General features: G+C 45.3%; 1 protein-coding gene across 1 annotated transcript; it reads left to right on the top strand.

Annotated features, from left to right (window-relative positions):
* The first annotated feature begins 1321 nt into the window (after positions 1–1321).
* Positions 1322–13220, top strand: LOC124862850 (splicing factor, arginine/serine-rich 19-like). Its single transcript, XM_047357025.1, has 6 exons — positions 1322–1477; positions 5429–8896; positions 10158–10240; positions 10384–10689; positions 12620–12748; positions 12849–13220. The coding sequence occupies exons 2-6, from the start codon at positions 5488–5490 to the stop codon at positions 13005–13007; spliced, it is 4086 nt and encodes a 1361-aa protein (XP_047212981.1). The 5' UTR covers positions 1322–1477; positions 5429–5487; the 3' UTR covers positions 13008–13220.
* The last annotated feature ends 5112 nt before the right edge of the window (positions 13221–18332 follow it).

The following is an 18332-nucleotide window of genomic DNA, read 5'->3' as shown; positions in this document are numbered from 1 at the left end:
CCACACCTCTGTGGTACCAGAACCTGTGTGGTACAAGAACACACATCTAAAGGACCTCAGCAGCACTATCTCACTATACATACGGCTTTTATTTTCTTAGTTTTTATTAAAACTGATATCTTTATGTACATCTGTGTGCTTCTGTTTGTCTTTCACTTTGCTGATGACGCACTTGAATTCCCCCACTGAGGGACAATAAAGTTATTTCTATTCAATTCCATTTCCATACATGTTCAGTGTGAGAGATTGCTGCAAAACTAAAGACTCAATGCAATCTGCTAGCATTTCCTTTATAGAAAAGTTTTTACCAATTTGAATAAAAAAATCAAGAATCAATTTGGACTGTATGCAATTGACCTAAAATCTGTCTGTAGGATCGGATCGGATTGAAATGACTTTACATTCCTGTAACTGGATCTGACATTTTGTGTAGATCATAAATAAATAATAAACTGAATTTGATTTAAACTTTGAATTTTTGAGTTCCAAGTTTAAATAAAATGGAAAGTCCCTTAATGTTGAAATTCTCACTTGGAACATCAAATGTTTCTTATTAACCCTTCCTCGAAATCTACTATAATTGCCATATGTTTAGAACAGAGTGCATTAAGCTGCAGTAATACAGAGTTTGTTTGCTTTTTCTGATGGCTTGTATGAATCGTTTTTGGGTTGAACTGTCCATACAGTGTGCTTCCAACTGTAAATTATTTGTCCTGTTGTTCAAAGAACTTTAGAAGGTGAAGGTAGTGTTGTTGTTTGCAGAAGGTCAGCTCCAAACCAGCCCAGGGGCTAACCTGCTGCTCATTCTCCCCTTCCAATTACAATGTATTCTGTGTCCAATGGCTTGGTCTGCTCGGGCAGCTGGCTGTCTCTATAGCAGATATTATGCAGCTTCACCTCCATAATTAACAATCTTTTATCTTCTGTACATTAATGAAAGCTTATCCTTATCTCTACTGAACACTAAAAAAGAAAACCCTGCATTTCAACGGATGGAGCCAAAATGAACTCATTCCTAGAGTGGCTGCTGTGAACCTGAGCACCGCTGTTGTTCACCAAGAGAAATTACAAGAGGATAGAAGAATAAGAAAATACATTGTTTGCAAACACTGATTTTGTTTATTTATTTATTTATTTGCTGTCAGTTATGGCGTCATAGCATTTCTGAATACACAGATAGAGTGATACTGTGGAAAAAAGTATAGAATTTCTTTCTTGGAATTTGGGTTATCAATTTAGTTGGAAAGCCAGCAGCTGATGATGACCAGACACATACAAAAACTCAGTCTCCCATGATTCTTTTTCGTCGGCTTCAGGGGAGGGAAGATGGCGGCGATTAATGGAACAGAGCTCCTTTGCTTTTGAAACGACATTAACAGCTAAAGCTGTGATTGTAGGCTGGTTTAATGTCCTAAAATAGTTCAGGTGGATGAACGACGGAAGATTCGCCGTCAGACTGAAGACTGTTCGAGTCAAGGTAGCATATTAGCACACAGCCCTTCTCACTACATGGGTTTGTCAAGGTAAAGCGGCTACCCTGCTAGCCGAATGTTTACCTGCTGTGAATGGTTTTGTTGGAACTAATCAGTTAGACACGAAATAGATTTTTTTTTCAGTAGGGACAAAGTTGTTTTTTTTTTTCTTATAGATTAATACGGTATTTATCTATAAAAATGATTAGGCCGGCCAGCAGCCAGCCAGCGGCGTCAGCAGTAATGCTAACAGCAGTGTCTGTACAGCTACATGCTAGAGATCCTTTAGGTCCGAATATAAAAGTAATAATTTAGCTACGGAGGCTGACAAGCAGTGTAAAGCATGCGAAGTAGAAGGAAAATGATACACGATTCTAAAATGCTTCACAAAGAAAACATCTGACAGCATTTGCATGCCCCCCTACTACCCCCCTCGACAATACTTTGAAGAACCACCTTTTAACTGATATTCCAGCTGCAGATATTTATGTCTCGAGCAGCTTTGAACTTCAACAGACTGAAATATTTTCCATTCTTTCTAAAACAACTCGAGTACAGTTTGCTTAGAGAACCACTGTAAACATCAGCTTAAGTCCTGCCTCGGATTCTCCAATTTGATTTAAGTCTGGACTTTGCCTGGGCCATTCTAACACGTGAATATGCTTTGGTCCAAACCATTCCATTGTGGTTCTGGTAGAATATTTAGACGCATCAGGGTGGAAGGTTAACCTGGATTGTCCAGCTCTATCCGTCTTCCCATCAACTGTGACCATCTTCCCTGTTCCCAATAAAGAAAAGCACCCCCACAGGAAGATGCTGCCACCACTATGTTTTACAGTGGGATGTTGTTTTTAGGGTGATATGCATTGAGTTTTCTGCCACACATACAGTTAGCCCCAACATTATTCATAACCCTGTTAAATTTAGATTTCTGATTATTTTCTTTCATCCAAGAAGTTTGTTTCTGAGAATAAACGAGACAGGCATAACTCAAAAGATAATAAAGTAATGGAATATTTCAGTTAAAAAATCTGTTTTTCGTACTCGTACTCGTTGTCTTCCGCTTATCCGGGACCGGGTCGTGGGAGCAGCAGACTCAGCAGAGACACCCTGACGTCCCTCTCCCCAGACACCTCCTCCAGCTCCTCCGGGAGGAGCCCAAGGCGTTCCCAGTTCAGCCTAGAGACATAGTCCCTCCAGTGTGTCCCGGGCCGTCCCCTGGGCCTCCTCCCGGAGGGACGTGCCTGGAACACCTCCCGAGGAAATCGTCCAGGATCCGGGATCTCGTTCTTTCGGTCATGACCCAAAGTTCATGGCCATAGGTGAGGGTAGGAACGTAGACCGACCGGTAAATCGAGAGCTTCGCTTTTCAGCTCAGCTCTCTCTTCACCACAACGGACCGGCACAGCGCCTCCATTACTGCGGCACCCGCACCAATCCGTCTGTCGATCTCCCGCTCCATTCTTCCCTCACTCGTGAACAAGACCCCGAGATACTTGAACTCCTCCACTTGAGTCAGGAGCTCCCCTCCAACCTGAAGAGGACAAGCCACTGTTTTCCGGTTGAGAACCATGGCCTTGGACTTGGAGGAGCTGATCTTCATCCCAGCCGCTTCACACTCGGCTGCGAACCGCCACAGCGCATGCAGTAGGTCTTGGCTAGAGGGGGCCAGCAGGACCACGTTATCTGCAAAAAGAAGAGACGAAATCCACTGGTCTCCAAAGCAGACCCCCTCCGGCCCTTGGCTGCGTCTAGAAATCCTGTCCATAAAAGTTATGAACAGGACCGGTGACAAAGGGCAGCCCTGCCGGAGTCCAACATGCACCGGGAACAGGTCCGACTTAGTGCCGGCAATGTGGACCAAACTCCTGCTCCGCTCGTACAGGGACCGGATGGCCCTGCCACCACAGAGCTTATAAACCACCTCGGTGTCTTCAGCCTGGGTGATGAAAGAGTCCAACCCCGAGTCCCCAGCCTCTGTTTCCAACAGGGAATGTGTGATGGCAGGATTGAGGAGATCCTCAAAGTACTCCTTCCACCGCCCAATAATGTCCTCAGTTGAGGTCAGCAGCCTCCCACCCCCACAATAAACAGTGTTGGCGAAGCACTGCTTCCCCCTCCTGAGGCGCCGGACGGTTTGCCAGAATCGCTTCGAGGCCAACCGGTAGTCCTTCTCCATGGCCTCACCGAACTCCTCCCAGGCCTGACTTTTTGCCTCTGCCACAGCCCGGGCCGTGGCACGCTTGGCCTCACGGTACCTGTCAGCTGCCTCATGTTTTTCTTTACATGTTATTCAAGAAATACTAATCTTCTCAATTACGGTGGCGCAGTTGGTAGCACTGTTGCCTTGCAGCAAGAAGGTCCTGGGTTCAATTCCCGACCGGGGGTCTTTCTGCATGGAGTTTGCATGTTCTCCCCAGCTTCCTCCCACAGTCCAAAGACATGCCTGTTAGGTTAATTGGTCACTCTAAATTGCCCTTAGGTGTATGAATGAGTGTGTGCATGGTGGTTTGTGTGTTGCCCTGCGATGGACTGGTGACCTGTCCAGGGTGTACCCTGCCTCTCGCCCATAGACTGCTGGAGATCGGCACCAGCTCCCCCGCGACCCACTATGGAATAAGCGGTAGAAAATGACTGACTGACTAATCTTCTCAATTATCAATTGAAAATGTTTATTTGAATCACAGTAGTCAAACCCTCTGAGCAGGTTTTTGCATGTTTCCCTTTTTTAGTTTTTTAGATTTTGTCTGTCTTTGATGATGAGCTACTGGGCTTTGAAGTTAGAATGCCTCCTTGCCATCACCCTAATCTTTAGCTCAGATTGTCGGGCCTCTGGCTGGGGCGATCCTAAACATTATTATTACTTCCAGTCAAAAGAAACAAGTTGGTCCAATTACAAGATTACTTTAAACCTAAATCTGTCAGAGGTATGACTCATTTTGGGCTTAATTTCAGATGTGTGTCAAACTATGATACTGCAGTTAGGGATGCAACATTGCACTTTCTTTAAAACTGAGGACAAGTACCACATTTACATGTAAGTACTTACCGACACCGAGTACCAATCTGAGTACGGATTCTAAACCACAACCCTAAAGACCATTCTGAAGAGTGTCGGCCTTGTCAGTGGAAACATCTTCCGACAGACACTGCACACTGCTGTACTCCATAGAGGCAGATCAAGGAGGAACCAACATCTGAAGCAGGGAGACTAAAGCCCACTTGGGTCTATGCAAAATCTCATCTGGGCAATGTGGGGTAAAGAAGGAGACCTGTTTTGCCCGAAGGACACCACCCCTGTGGTTAAGCATGGTGGTGTCAACATAATGCTTTGGGGGTCTTTTTGAGCCAACAGGATACGCTGTCTAGTCAAAGTAAATGGCATCATGAAGAAGGATTACATCAAGATTCCCTGCAGCAATATCAAACAGTCTGCAGAGAAAGTTGTCTTGAGCAACATTTAGATTTTTCAGCATGACTGAGACTTAAAACACAGCGAAAGTAGTAAAGAAATTGTGCGCCAATAAAAGTAAAATAACTTTTTGTCACGGCCCAGACAGAGTCCTTGCTTAAATGTGATGGAGGATCTGTGCAGGGAGCAAAGGATTAGGGTGATGTCAAGGAGCCCTTCCTGCAAAAGTTTCTCAACAGTTATGCAGAGATGAAATTACACAACGGTGGACTGTTTAATAATTAGGTAACCTCTGAAGAGAGCTAGTTGCATTGGATTTATGGGTATCAGTGGAGGGGGCAGAATACAATTACACATCACTATTTAAAGATTTTTAAGACTACTTTTTTGTTCTACTTCACAATGATGTGCTTCTTTGTGTTGATCAATCACACCTATTTCCCCAAAAAATGCAAATTCAAGTTTTGGTTGTGATGTTACAAAATATGAAAAGTTCCAGCTGTGCATTTTTTATTATTTAGGTTTTGTGTTTCCTCTCTGCCAGGTTTGTTCCTGGACCTTATGTGACCTTGGCTGACCGTTATACACCGGTTTTCCTGACCCATGGACTCGACTTCAGCACCAGGCTTCAAAAGGAGGTCTTCACCCTCCTCTTCCCCAGCTGAGGTTGGAGAGACCGCCAGGAGCCCTCCTCCCTGCTCACCCTCCTCGTCTCCGTCACCGCCTTCGTCTGAGCCATCTTCACCATTGTCTTCATCCTCCTCTCTTTGTGCCAATACCTCAGTGTATAAAAACAATGTAAAAGGTTTCAGTAAGGTGGCCAGGGTTTCTTCTACTTCCACACTGCCTCCTGCCACATCTACGTTTAATAACACTTCAGTGGAGCAATTCTCTCACACGGCAATGCAGGCGAGTATTAGTTTCGAAGATGATGATGGGAAAGGGGGGATGTACGATCCTTACAGCCCAACTGATGGAGAGAAGGAGGGAAAGCCGGCGGGGGAGGAAGGGGATGGGGAGAAATATGACCCTTTTGATCCCACTGGCTCTCCACAATCAGATGTGGACATTAGACTCGACAGAAAGGTGATCCTGGAGAAACATGTTGAAATAAATGATGATGAGAAAGATGAAGAGCCTCCAGATTCCACAGAGATTTTGACCGATCCACTGAGCCCCAGTCTGACCAGCAAGCTACCTCTGCGGAGGAGGGTGGAAAGCCGCAGCTCCAAAGCCCGGGGGCAAAGGGAAGGTGTTGACTCTGATCATTCTGAGATAGAGGAGGGGGAGATAGTTGGAGCTGCTGACAGAGATGGAGCTAAAAATAAACTTTCAGAGGAACCCCTTACTCTGAATTCCCCCAAAATTTCATTCTTTGGTTCCAAACCAGAGCGCATTCTCCGGGTGCTGGATGGAGATGGGTTTGTGTCTGTGTGTGCAGAGGGAAACTGGGAAGATGACAGGGAGCTTGAGGATGAGCCTGCTGTTGGAGTGGGGGATTTGAGAAGGAAGTTGGTCAGCAGGAGGAAGGAAAGATATCTGTCCTTTCCTGCCTCTTCCCCTCTTTCTTCTCAGCCATCACTGCCGCCTTCCCTTCCTCAAGCTTCCACATCCACCTCCCCTGTCACTCCCCCTGTAGAGCACACAAGCAAGAATCACAAAACCTCCAAAAGTTCTAAAGACCACGACAGACAGAAAAGCAAGGAAAGAAAACCAGGAGAAAAGGTGGTCAGAAAGAAAAAGAGGAGGAAGGGCAAAGAGGAGGATCGGGAGAGGAGCAACGAGAAAGAGCGAGGACACAAGGATGGGAAGGAGGTTAAAACAAGGGGGAACAGTAGGAGCAGTAGTCGGAAAGGAAAGAAAAGACGACACAGCAGCCCAGAAGCTTCCCATCACTCTTCAAAAAAAGAAGTACTCTCTAGACGCTCCTTTTCTAGTCTGTCTGAAGAAAGACACAGGGAACGGGAAAGAGATAAAGACAGGGACAGAAAAAGTCATAGAGACAGAGAAAGGGATAGAGGCAGAGACAGAGATAAAGGTAGAGACAGACATAATCGCAGCAGCAGTCGCAGTAAAGATGAGAGAGTGCGAGATTCCAGTTCTAGAAGGAGGGAGACGGAAAGGAAGGGAAAACAGCACTCAAGCAGCAGAGAGCGGGGCCTTCCAAAGAGGTCCAAAAGCAGTAGGGAAGAGAGGGAAAGTGGTAGAGAGAGGCAGCATGAAAGGGAGCGTCGAAGGGATGGTCGCCCTGTTGTCCCACCGTCTATTCAAGACCTCAACGGGTCTGACCTCTTTGCTATTAAGCGAACCATTACAGTGACAACCACCACTACCACCACCACAGTCCCCGGCTCCCCAAGAATGGCAACAACGTCTCCTGGCCGTCCCATGGAGGACAGGAAGAGGAGAAAATGGCAATCGACTGGAGACACGGAGGACCGGGAAGGTGTTTGCAGCCCATCACGGTCGCTCTCCCCACCCAGGTATCACGGCTATGAGTCAGACCGCTACTCGGACAAATTAGAGATTGACATGTTGTCTTTGGATGGAGAAGCTTTGGACTCAGATTACCCATCTTTGGAGGATACACCTCCTGCTGCTCTGCCTTTAGAACTACCTGTCCCAAGCCCTAAAGCCAAACCTTCCCCTATAGCCAGACAAAGTCACCCAAAAAAGAAGTCTCACACAATAAAGAAATCAGATTCATCTTCTTCTTCTAATAGAACAACAGGCAAAGGCCCGTCCTCACTAACGGTCACTTCGGGTCCTGCCTCCATCGCTCCCGGCCTCTCATCAGCAAAGAGAGTCAGAAAAGTAGGAAAGGACAAAGTTCGGGATAAAAGCAGCAGAAAGGATTTAATTCGTTCTGGCAAATCCAAGAAAGAGAGTGGCGGCCATCGAAAAGGAAAACTTCAGTCCAAAGTGTCTGTGCTGGTGCGAGAGGGAGTGAGCAGTACCACAGGGGCTTCAGTGGGTTCTGGAAAACTAAGTATGGACCTTTTGGGACCAGGGGGTTCCGGAGGGGGAGCCGGGGGCTCAGTGGTGGGTGGCTCAATTGCCGTAGTGTTCTGTAGAGACAATGAAAGCAGGTCACCATTCCTGAAGCCTTGCTCAGAGCCACTGTCCTTAGGTGGCCGGGCTAAAGATCTGGCCGGTATGGGAAAACGAAGCAGCCTGGCTGCGCCGCCATCATCCTTAACCAGCCCTGCTGGACTGAAGTCCAAGAAGACAAAACCAAGCTCCATCACATCCACTTCTTCCTCGGCATCCTCCCCCTCATCATCTCTGGCAACCAAACGCCGTCGCCGCTTAGCCAAGAAAAACAGTAAGAAAGGTGGAACAGTTGGCTTGGTTGCTGCTGATGGCAGCCAAACAAAATCGACATCAGAAGGCTGGGGCGGAGCCTCCTTTGATGCTCCATCAGCCGTTGGAGATGGGAGCAAATCGGTTAGTCCACATACAGCTCAAGGTGGCCCTCCACCTTGTTCCTCATCCTCGTCATCTTCTACATCCTCCTCCACCAGTGTTCTCCCGCCCTCCTCCTCTCCGCCACACACGCCCCCTCCATCTAATGCACCCTTGCGGGACACCAGGGAGTCTTCACCTGACTCTCAGACTGTGGACAGCAGTTGTAAGACCCCCGAGCCGACTTTTCTAGCTGAAGACTGCCCAAATCAAAACACCCCTTCTCCACCAGCGTCTAGTCCATCGAGTCTGTCCACTCCCCAGGGAGCTGGCCTCGGAAGCACCCTGTCTACACAGACTGTAAAGCCCGCACCTCCAGATGAGATGCCAAAATCTTTGGCCTCACCTCCTTGCTCATCTTCATCAGCAGGTCTTGCCTCCCTTTCACTGTCTCTCTCTTCAGCTGACCCCTCCTCCTCTTCCTCTGTATCCTCCTCTTCTGCCAGCAAGCTGCCGCCACCTCCTCCTCCGCCTCCACCAGCAGCACCTACTCTGCCCTGGAGTCTTCAGACCGGAGTGGACTGTACAACTGGAGGTGTCTTGGCTTGTAAGTTCCTACTCATAGCCATGCTCTTCTGAATTATTCAGAAACACAAATCTTGAAAAAATGTGTATAACTTGTTAGAATCCCATAATAAGAGGTTGGAAATGCTGCTTTAAAGTGTTCAGTATTATGAGCTTTATTTGTAAAACACTATTTTAAATCGGGCTAATCTAATTGGGTACAGATTATAATCAATTCTAATTTCTCTTAACGATCTACTAGAGCAGCACTTAAAATATTTTATTACGTTCGACCATGAACGATTATTTTAATTTCATTTAGATTAACTGAAATTGTGAATAGGAGATCTGTTGCGCCAACTGGCAACAGATTTACAGGGACTCTAATTTGATCCTAGTTATAATGCAGTCAGATTAAATACCATAACAGGTAAAAGGTTTCCATCCTAGGAGGCCCAGCTGATTACATTGAATCATTGACCATGCAGCAATCCCTCCTCCTGAGCGAGCATGTGGAGTGTTGCTTGCATAGAGTTGTAAACTGTGTAGCTATCCTTCATACTGAAACAGTATTTCACCACAGTGGAAAGTAAAACTACCTTTTAGAGAAGGAAACCTCCAGCAGAATCTGGCTCAGTGTGAGCGGGAATCTGCAGCAACCAGTTCAAACAAACCCTAAATGATCTGGCATTTTAAACTTCCTTTAGTATGATAATATAACATGCTAAAGACATGTGTTTACCTTAAAGAGTGGAAAATCTTATCTAAACAAAAGGCTGCCAGCATTTCCCAATTCCAGAATGTCCATAGGGTAATATCTCTAAAAAGGATAAAACGTTGCTTGAAAGGTTCAGCCTTCCTGTTATTTGGTGAAAATTAGGCTCCCCGTCCTGCAGCTTGAACTGCAGTCGTGCCTTAACATAACGTAGAAATTACCATTTCCTTTTAAACTTTTCCAGTTAGTAACAACATCCACACTGAAGAGTGTTGGTGTCACCCCCAACCCTGTTAAGTTTGCAGACGAATTAAAGATTGGATTTTAGAGTTTCATACTGTCTGGTCACCAGTAAGGGCTTAGCTAGCTGAAAATCCGCCACTAATGGTCAGTAGTCAGTTTCTTGGAGGATCTCTAATGTTTACATGTAGGACAAAAGTAGTTGCATGAATTCAGTTTTGCCCTTTACTTTAATTCTTAACAGGCACCTGCCATGTGCTACATCACATTGATATTAATGTACGGTTTGTATGAGGATGTATAGGAATGCTTTGTTTACCTGAAGCTGTGTAACTCATTATTCTGTCAGTGACTGCTCTGCTCTTCAAAATGGAGGAGGCCAATATTGCCAGCAGGGCAAAAGCACAGGAGTTCATTCAAGCAACCAGTCAGGTGAGTGACACCAAGAAACACGCAAAACAAAATCCCGAAAGTTAAAAAAGGGATCCCCCTATATTTACGCCTAACAAAATATATATATATTTTTCTTTTTACTGAACCTCTAATTGTTCATTGATTTGATTTCTCACATGTAGATCCTGTCCCAAGCCAACCAGAACCAATCCCAGCATCATGTTCCTCCCTCCTCGATGTCCTCCTCCGCCCAGATCCCTCCACCTCCGACTGTGGCTCCACCTCCTGGTCTGAGCCCAGCCCAGTTCATCCTCCACAGCTCTCTCCCACTGGTGGGATGCACCAAAACTCCCCCTTCTCACCTGCACTCGTCCCTAGGAGGTGGATGTGCACAGACCCCACCGCCTATGCTGCCTGTGGGGCTGTCAGGAATGACAGGAAGCTCTGGCGAAGCTGGATGGGAAAATGAGAACAAAGATTCAGATAAGGTATGGCTAAATGGTGTCATGTTAGTTCTGCCATGGTCATCTGTGCTTTTACAAGTTAGCTTAGCTTAACAGCGCAATGTTAACAACAGCTTTGCAGACAAAGGTGTGTGTTGTCTCCGAGAGGTGTGTTCTCGTAGACAACACATGATCATAAACAAACCTGGGTCCAGATGTAAGAAAACCTCAACATGATGAGCTGTAATGTTGCGCTCCACAGAAGGAACAGTTTGGCTCTCAGTGTCTTTATGCACAGATTTTCAACCAACTTGGAGAGGGAAATAAATTAGAACCATGAGCTGGTAGACGTCTATTATTTATTTATACCGCTTCTTCCATAGTGGGTCACGGGGGAGCTGCTGCATATCTCCAGCAGTCTACGGGCGAGAGGCAGTGAACACCCAATCCATCGCAGGGCAACGTAGTAATAGTTGGTACTCTAAAATAGTTTATAAAAAACAAAGATAAAAAGTTTGGGATTATTATCCAGCACATTGTTACACGGAGACGAGACATGTTGAGCTTTAGATGATTCTTTTCGTTATATAATATATAAACATTACATTTTATTACTTTATTTCTGTCTTTTATTTACATGAGGCCACAAACTCTCAATTTTAAGGGTGAGCCGTTTAACCCATCGTACAATAAAAAGCACAATTTGTTGCAAACTAATATCCCACACTCCACCTAGCTGGAGCAAGGCTTGGGGTGGCATGGCCTTCTTTTTATTCCTGCCTGTGCACCCACACTGGCTCAGGGGGGACGGTTGGGCTGGGGACAACCTTGGGGGATCTTGAGGTGCCCTGCTGGTGTGGTGATGTTTGTGTGGGGGCTTGGGCTATGACGTCTTGTGGGTCTGTGCCTCCTCCTTTTTGCTGGGTGGTTCTGCTCCTGGGGAACAAGGGGTGACTGGTTGGCAGGCTTGACAGTTGGGCAGGGACTTTGCTGGTGGTTTGATGAAGTAATTATAATAAAATATTGGTGGGGTGTATTTATTTATCTGAACCTGTGTAAATATTTTGTTGATCCGAAAATCCTCAATAAATTCCAACTCCTAACAAAAAATTGAGTTTTTAAAATATTTGGTTGTATAATCATACCATCCTAAAAAATGAAGAACAGTTTAAACGAATTATTTCAACTATTCTGCAATGAACGTCCTACACATCAGCAGGGGCACACTCTCAACTTAGTTTTACCATGTAGTTTATCTGTTTTTAATAGTTCAGAATGCTGTGGCCCATCTTTTAACTAGTCCACACAGATATGAGCACATCTTACCTACCTTCCTCCATTCATTGGCTCCCTGTGCATTACAGAATTCATTTTAACATCCTAATGGTCCAATCCAGCCTTATCTTCCTTTGTGGGCCTTTAGATCAGTCGACTAGCTGCTTTTAGTTTGTCCCAAAAATTAGGCGGAAACTTAGAGGAGATCGAGCTTCTTCTATTGTGGCTTCGAAACTTATACCTTGCCTTTAAATATTAGACAGGCATCGTCTCTTCCTCCTCTTTTTTTCTATAGCGTTTGGCCCGTCGTGAGTTGACATGCTGTTTTTAATGCCTCTGTTCTATTTTTGAGTGTTTGACATTTCTGTTTTATATGTTTTATTGACTTATTATTGTACACTTTGGGCAAACGTGCTGTCTATAAATGTGATTTGTAAATTAATTAGATTTGGATTAAAAAGGGGGAAAGGAATAAGATTAATTCTAATGATGAAGGAATGTAACCTTCTGGCCAGCACTGTAACTAAAGGAGGAGCTCTGCTTAAGGGTGCCAGTCCTGAATATTAATGTGGAACCAATATTACACAGAAATCCTTGTTTACAAATTTTTTAAGTATTTCATATTTATCATATGTGTAGTATTGATTGTAGTTGTAATATTGATGGTTATTCTAACATGACTGCTACTTGGTTCTGTCAGTATCTGAAGAAGCTGCACACCCAGGAGCGGGCAGTGGAGGAGGTGAAGCTTGCTATCAAACCTTACTACCAGCGCAAAGACATCAATAAGGAAGAGTATAAAGATATCCTCAGGAAAGCTGTGCATAAGGTCAGTCTCAGCAGGAAAAACTGAAATCTCTTCGATCTTTGCATAAGCAATGTGGTATTAATTTAGTGAAACCAGGGTTAACGCTCTGTCTTTGTCTCAGATCTGCCACAGCCGTACTGGAGAAATCAACCCAGTCAAAGTCAGCAACCTCATAAAACTGTATGTTCAACGCTACAAATATTTCCGGAAACATGGACGCAAAATGGATGAAGAAGAACGAGAAGACCGGGAGCAGGGAACACTGCATTCCTCTGCCTGAGAGAAGGCTGTTTCTTTCAGCCATCCAGCTCAGCGTCTGAGCACTCCACTGACTGGTTCAATTTGTTTTGATTGTTTTTCAGAACTTACTTTGTGTACACATTCATGCCACCTGTTTCTTTCTCTCTGTAAATATATATTTCATCGATCATAAATGCGGTGTTCAGGAAGCAGATGCTGCTAGCTGAATAACTGCAGTCCAGCAACTTTGTGAAAAGTTGCTGGACTGCACCATCTTTGTGTCTATTGGAGGTTTTACCAAGGAGTTGCCAGTCACAGTGCTGACATTTCAAGCACATTGAATTATTTGTTCTGGCTTGTCAGTAGGGAAAGGGAGATGTTCCACACACCAATAATCTGTTAGAAATTGCTGAAGGACCCTCCACTCACAGAACGTACCAAATCTCCCATCCATGTGTCTGCATCTCTGTGACCTGAACACTTGTCTGATGCTTCAGATCCATTTTACTGTCTGACCTCTTTTATTCTGTGTATTGTGTGCATGTGGTATAGAAGTTGGGGAAAGTTACTAAATGCCTTTATAAAATAATTTGATCCCCAGATATAAACATTGCTTGAGAATTGCTGTGCAGCACAGTTCGTTTTTTCTCCATTAGCACCACACACATCAGTCTGAGGCCCATGCTGGCTTTGTAAAGCATTCATTGTAAATGATCATGTTTACAGTGCCTTGCGAAAGTATTTATACCCCCTGATTAACTCTGCTGCAGGGGAGACAGCAAACATAAGAAGGTGGTGTGCTAATTCAATTCAGTTTATATTACACCAGTTTAAAACACGTTGTCTCAAGACACTTTACAAAGTCAGTTCAGTCGAATCATACAGATTCCAAGTCAAGTACATCCATTCCTATTAGATCCTAGTTATCAAACTGCAGTCAAGTTCATTTTGTTATTCAAATTAAGACGTTTTCTATCTAAGGAAATCCAGCAGATTGCATCGAGCCAGTGATTTGCAGCATTCACTCCTGGATGAGCATGCAGAGACAGTGGACAGTCGCAATGTGCCATAGAGTTTGCAGCAGTCCTGCATACGTAGCATGCAAATAGCTGACATGTACCATGCGGCCTGGGCTGTGGCAGAGGCAAAAGCTCGGGCCTGGGAGTTCATAGAAGGACTACCCGTCGGCCTCAAAGCAATTCTGGCATCTTAGAGGAGAGAAGCAGTGCTTCACCAAAATGTTTACAGTGGGGGTGGAGATAGCTGCTGACCTCGATGGGGAACATTATCAGGCGGTGGATGGAGTAATTTGAGGATCTCCTCAATTCTGCCATTACGCCTTCCCTCTGTATGCTGAGGTGTGCGTGTGAGTGCGAGTTTGTAGCCTGAAGGTATACACTTCTAAGTGTGGCAAGAACGGTAAATGGCCTGCAATCCACAGCACCTAATAGCAGCAAAGGGCAGGTACAGGTCCTTCTCAAAATATTAGCATATTGTGATAAAGTTCATTATTTTCCATAATGTCATAATGAAAATTTAACATTAATATATTTTAGATTCATTGCACATTAACTGAAACATTTCAGGTTTTTTACTGTCTTAAAACGGATAATTTTGGCATACAGCTCATGAAAACCCAAAATTCCTATCTCACAAAATTAGCGTATTTCATCCGACCACTAAAAGAAAAGTGTTTTTAATGCAAAAAACGTCAACCTTCAAATAATCATGTACAGTTATGCACTCAATACTTGGTCGGGAATCCTTTTGCAGAAATGACTGCTTCAACGCGGCGTGGCATGGAGGCAATCAGCCTGTGGCACTGCTGAGGTCTTATGGAGGCCCAGGATGCTTCGATAGCGGCCTTTAGCTCATCCAGAGTGTTGGGTCTTGAGTCTCTCAACGTTCTCTTTACAATATCCCACAGATTCTCTATGGGGTTCAGGTCAGGAGAGTTGGCAGGCCAATTGAGCACAGTGATACCATGGTCAGTAAACCATTTACCAGTGGTTTTGGCACTGTGAGCAGGTGCCAGGTCGTGCTGAAAAATGAAATCTTCATCTCCATAAAGCTTTTCAGCAGATGGAAGCATGAAGTGCTCCAAAATCTCCTGATAGCTAGCTGCATTGACCCTGCCCTTGATAAAACACAGTGGACCAACACCAGCAGCTGACACGGCACCCCAGACCATTACTGACTGTGGGTACTTGACACTGGACTTCTGGCATTTTGGCATTTCCTTCTCCCCAGTCTTCCTCCAGACTCTGGCACCTTGATTTCCGAATGACATGCAGAATTTGCTTTTATCCGAAAAAAGTACTTTGGACCACTGAGCAACAGTCCAGTGCTGCTTCTCTGTAGCCCAGGTCAGGCGCTTCTGCCGCTGTTTCTGGTTCAAAAGTGGCTTGACCTGGGGAATGAGGCACCTGTAGCCCATTTCCTGCACACGCCTGTGCACGGTGGCTCTGGATGTTTCTACTCCAGACTCAGTCCACTGCTTCCGCAGGTCCCCAAAGGTCTGGAATCGGCCCTTCTACACAATCTTCCTCAGGGTCCGGTCACCTCTTCTCGTTGTGCAGCGTTTTCTGCCACACTTTTTCCTTTCCACAGACTTCCCACTGAGGTGCCTTGATACAGCACTCTGGGAACAGCCTATTCGTTCAGAAATGTCTTTCTGTGTCTTACCCTCTTGCTTGAGGGTGTCAATAGTGGCCTTCTGGACAGCAGTCAGGTCGGCAGTCTTACCCATGATTGGGGTTTTGAGTGATGGACCAGGCTGGGAGTTTTAAAGGCCTCAGGAATCTTTTGCAGGTGTTTAGAGTTAACTCGTTGATTCAGATGATTAGGTTCATAGCTCGTTTAGAGACCCTTTTAATGATATGCTAATTTTGTGAGATAGGAATTTTGGGTTTCATGAGCTGTATGCCAAAATCATCCATATTAAGACAATAAAAGACCTGAAATATTTCAGTTAGTGTGCAATGAATCTAAAATATATGAATGTTAAATTTTCATCATGACATTATGGAAAATAATGAACTTTATCACAATATGCTAATATTTTGAGAAGGACCTGTAGACCCAGCTCCCGGGCAGCCAGACATAAAGCATCACCCCAGGGAAGGTCACAAAGTAGCACATCATTGTGAAGTAGAACAAAAAAGTAGTCTTAAAAATCTTTAAATAGTGATGTGTAATTGTATTCTGCCCCCTCCACTGATACCCATAAATCCAATGCAACTAGCTCTCTTCAGAGATTACCTAATTATTAAACGGTCCGCCGTTGTGTAATTTCATCTCTGCATAACTGTTGAGAAACGTTTGCAGGAAGGGCTCCTTGACATCACCCTAATCCTTTGCTCCCTGCACAGATCCTCCATCACATTTAAGCAAGGACTCTGTCTGGGCCGTGACAAAAAGTTATTTTACTTTTATTGGCGCTCAATTTCTTTACTACTTTCGCTGTGTTTTAAGTCTCAGTCATGCTGAAAAATCTAAATGTTGCTCAAGACCAATTTTCTCTGCAGACTGTTTGATATTGTTGCAGGGAATCTTGATGTAATCCTTCTTCATGATGCCATTTACTTTGACTAGACAGCGTATCCTGTTGGCTCAAAAAGACCCCCAAAGCATTATGTTGACACCGCCATGCTTAACCACAGGGTTGGCGTCCTTCGGGCAAAACAGGTCTCCTTCTTTACCTCACATTGCCCAGATGAGATTTTGCATAGGCCCAAGTGGGCTTTAGTCTCCCTGCTTCAGATGTTGGTTCCTCCTTGATCTGCCTCTATGGAGTACAGCAGTGTGCAGTGTCTGTCGGAAGATGTTTCCACTGACAAGGCCGACACTCTTCAGAATGGTCTTTAGGGTTGTGGTTTAGAATCCGTACTCAGATCGGTACTCGGTGTCGGTAAGTACTTACATGTAAATGTGGTACTTGTACTCAGTTTTAAAGAAAGTGCAATGTTGCATCCCTAACTGCAGTATCATAGTTTGACACACATCTGAAATTAAGCCCAAAATTATTCATACCTCTGACAGATTTAGGTTTAAAGTAATCTTGTAATTGGACCAACTTGTTTCTTTTGACTGGAAGTAATAATAATGTTTAGGATCGCCCCAGCCAGAGGCCCGACAATCTGAGCTAAAGATTAGGGTGATGGCAAGGAGGCATTCTAACTTCAAAGCCCAGTAGCTCATCATCAAAGACAGACAAAATCTAAAAAACTAAAAAAGGGAAACATGCAAAAAGCTGCTCAGAGGGTTTGACTACTGTGATTCAAATAAACATTTTCAATTGATAATTGAGAAGATTAGTCAGTCAGTCATTTTCTACCGCTTATTCCATAGTGGGTCGCGGGGGAGCTGGTGCCTATCTCCAGCTGTCTATGGGCGAGAGGCAGGGTACACCCTGGACAGGTCACCAGTCCATCGCAGGGCAACACACAAACCACCATGCACACACTCATTCATACACCTAAGGGCAATTTAGAGTGACCAATTAACCTAACAGGCATGTCTTTGGACTGTGAGAGGAAGCCAGAGTACCTGGTGAGAACCCACACGTGCACAAGGAGAACATGCAAATTCCAAGTAGAAAGACCCCTGGTCGGGAATTGAACCCAGGATCTTCTTGCTGCAAGGCAACAGTGCTACCAACTGCGCCACCGTAATTGAGAAGATTAGTATTTCTTGAATAACATGTAAAGAAAAACATGAGGCAGCTGACGGGTACCGTGAGGCCAAGCGTGCCGCGGCCCGTGCTGTGGCAGAGGCAAAAAGTCGGGCCTGGGAGGAGTTTGGTGAGGCCATGGAGGACTACCGGTTGGCCTCGAAGCGATTCTGGCAAACCGTCCGGCGCCTCAGGAGGGGGAAGCAGTGCTTCGCCAACACTGTTTATTGTGGGGGTGGGAGGCTGCTGACCTCGACTGAGGACATTATTGGGCGGTGGAACGAGTACTTCGAGGATCTCCTCAATCCTGCCATCACACATTCCCTGGTGGAAACAGAGGCTGAGGACTCGGGTTTGGACTCTTTCATCACCCAGGCTGAAGTCACCGAGGTGGTTAAAAAGCTTCGCGGTAGCAGGGCTTCGGGGTTGGATGAGATCCGCCCTGAGTACCTCAAGTCTCTTGATGTTGTGGGGCTGTCGTGGTTGACATGCCTCTTCAACATTGCGTGGCGGATGGGGACAGTGCCTCTGGACTGGCAGACTGGGGTGGTGGTCCCCCTTCATAAGAAGGGTGACCGGAGGGTGTGTTCCAACTATAGGGGGATCACACTCCTCAGCCTCCCTGGTAAGGCCTACGCCACGGTATTGGAGAGGAGAGTCCGGCCGATAGTCGAACCTCGGCTTCAGGAGGAG

This window comes from Girardinichthys multiradiatus, chromosome X (assembly GCF_021462225.1).
Source record: "Girardinichthys multiradiatus isolate DD_20200921_A chromosome X, DD_fGirMul_XY1, whole genome shotgun sequence".
Classification (NCBI taxonomy): domain Eukaryota; kingdom Metazoa; phylum Chordata; class Actinopteri; order Cyprinodontiformes; family Goodeidae; genus Girardinichthys; species Girardinichthys multiradiatus.
This window is presented reverse-complemented; position numbering and strand designations above follow the sequence as displayed.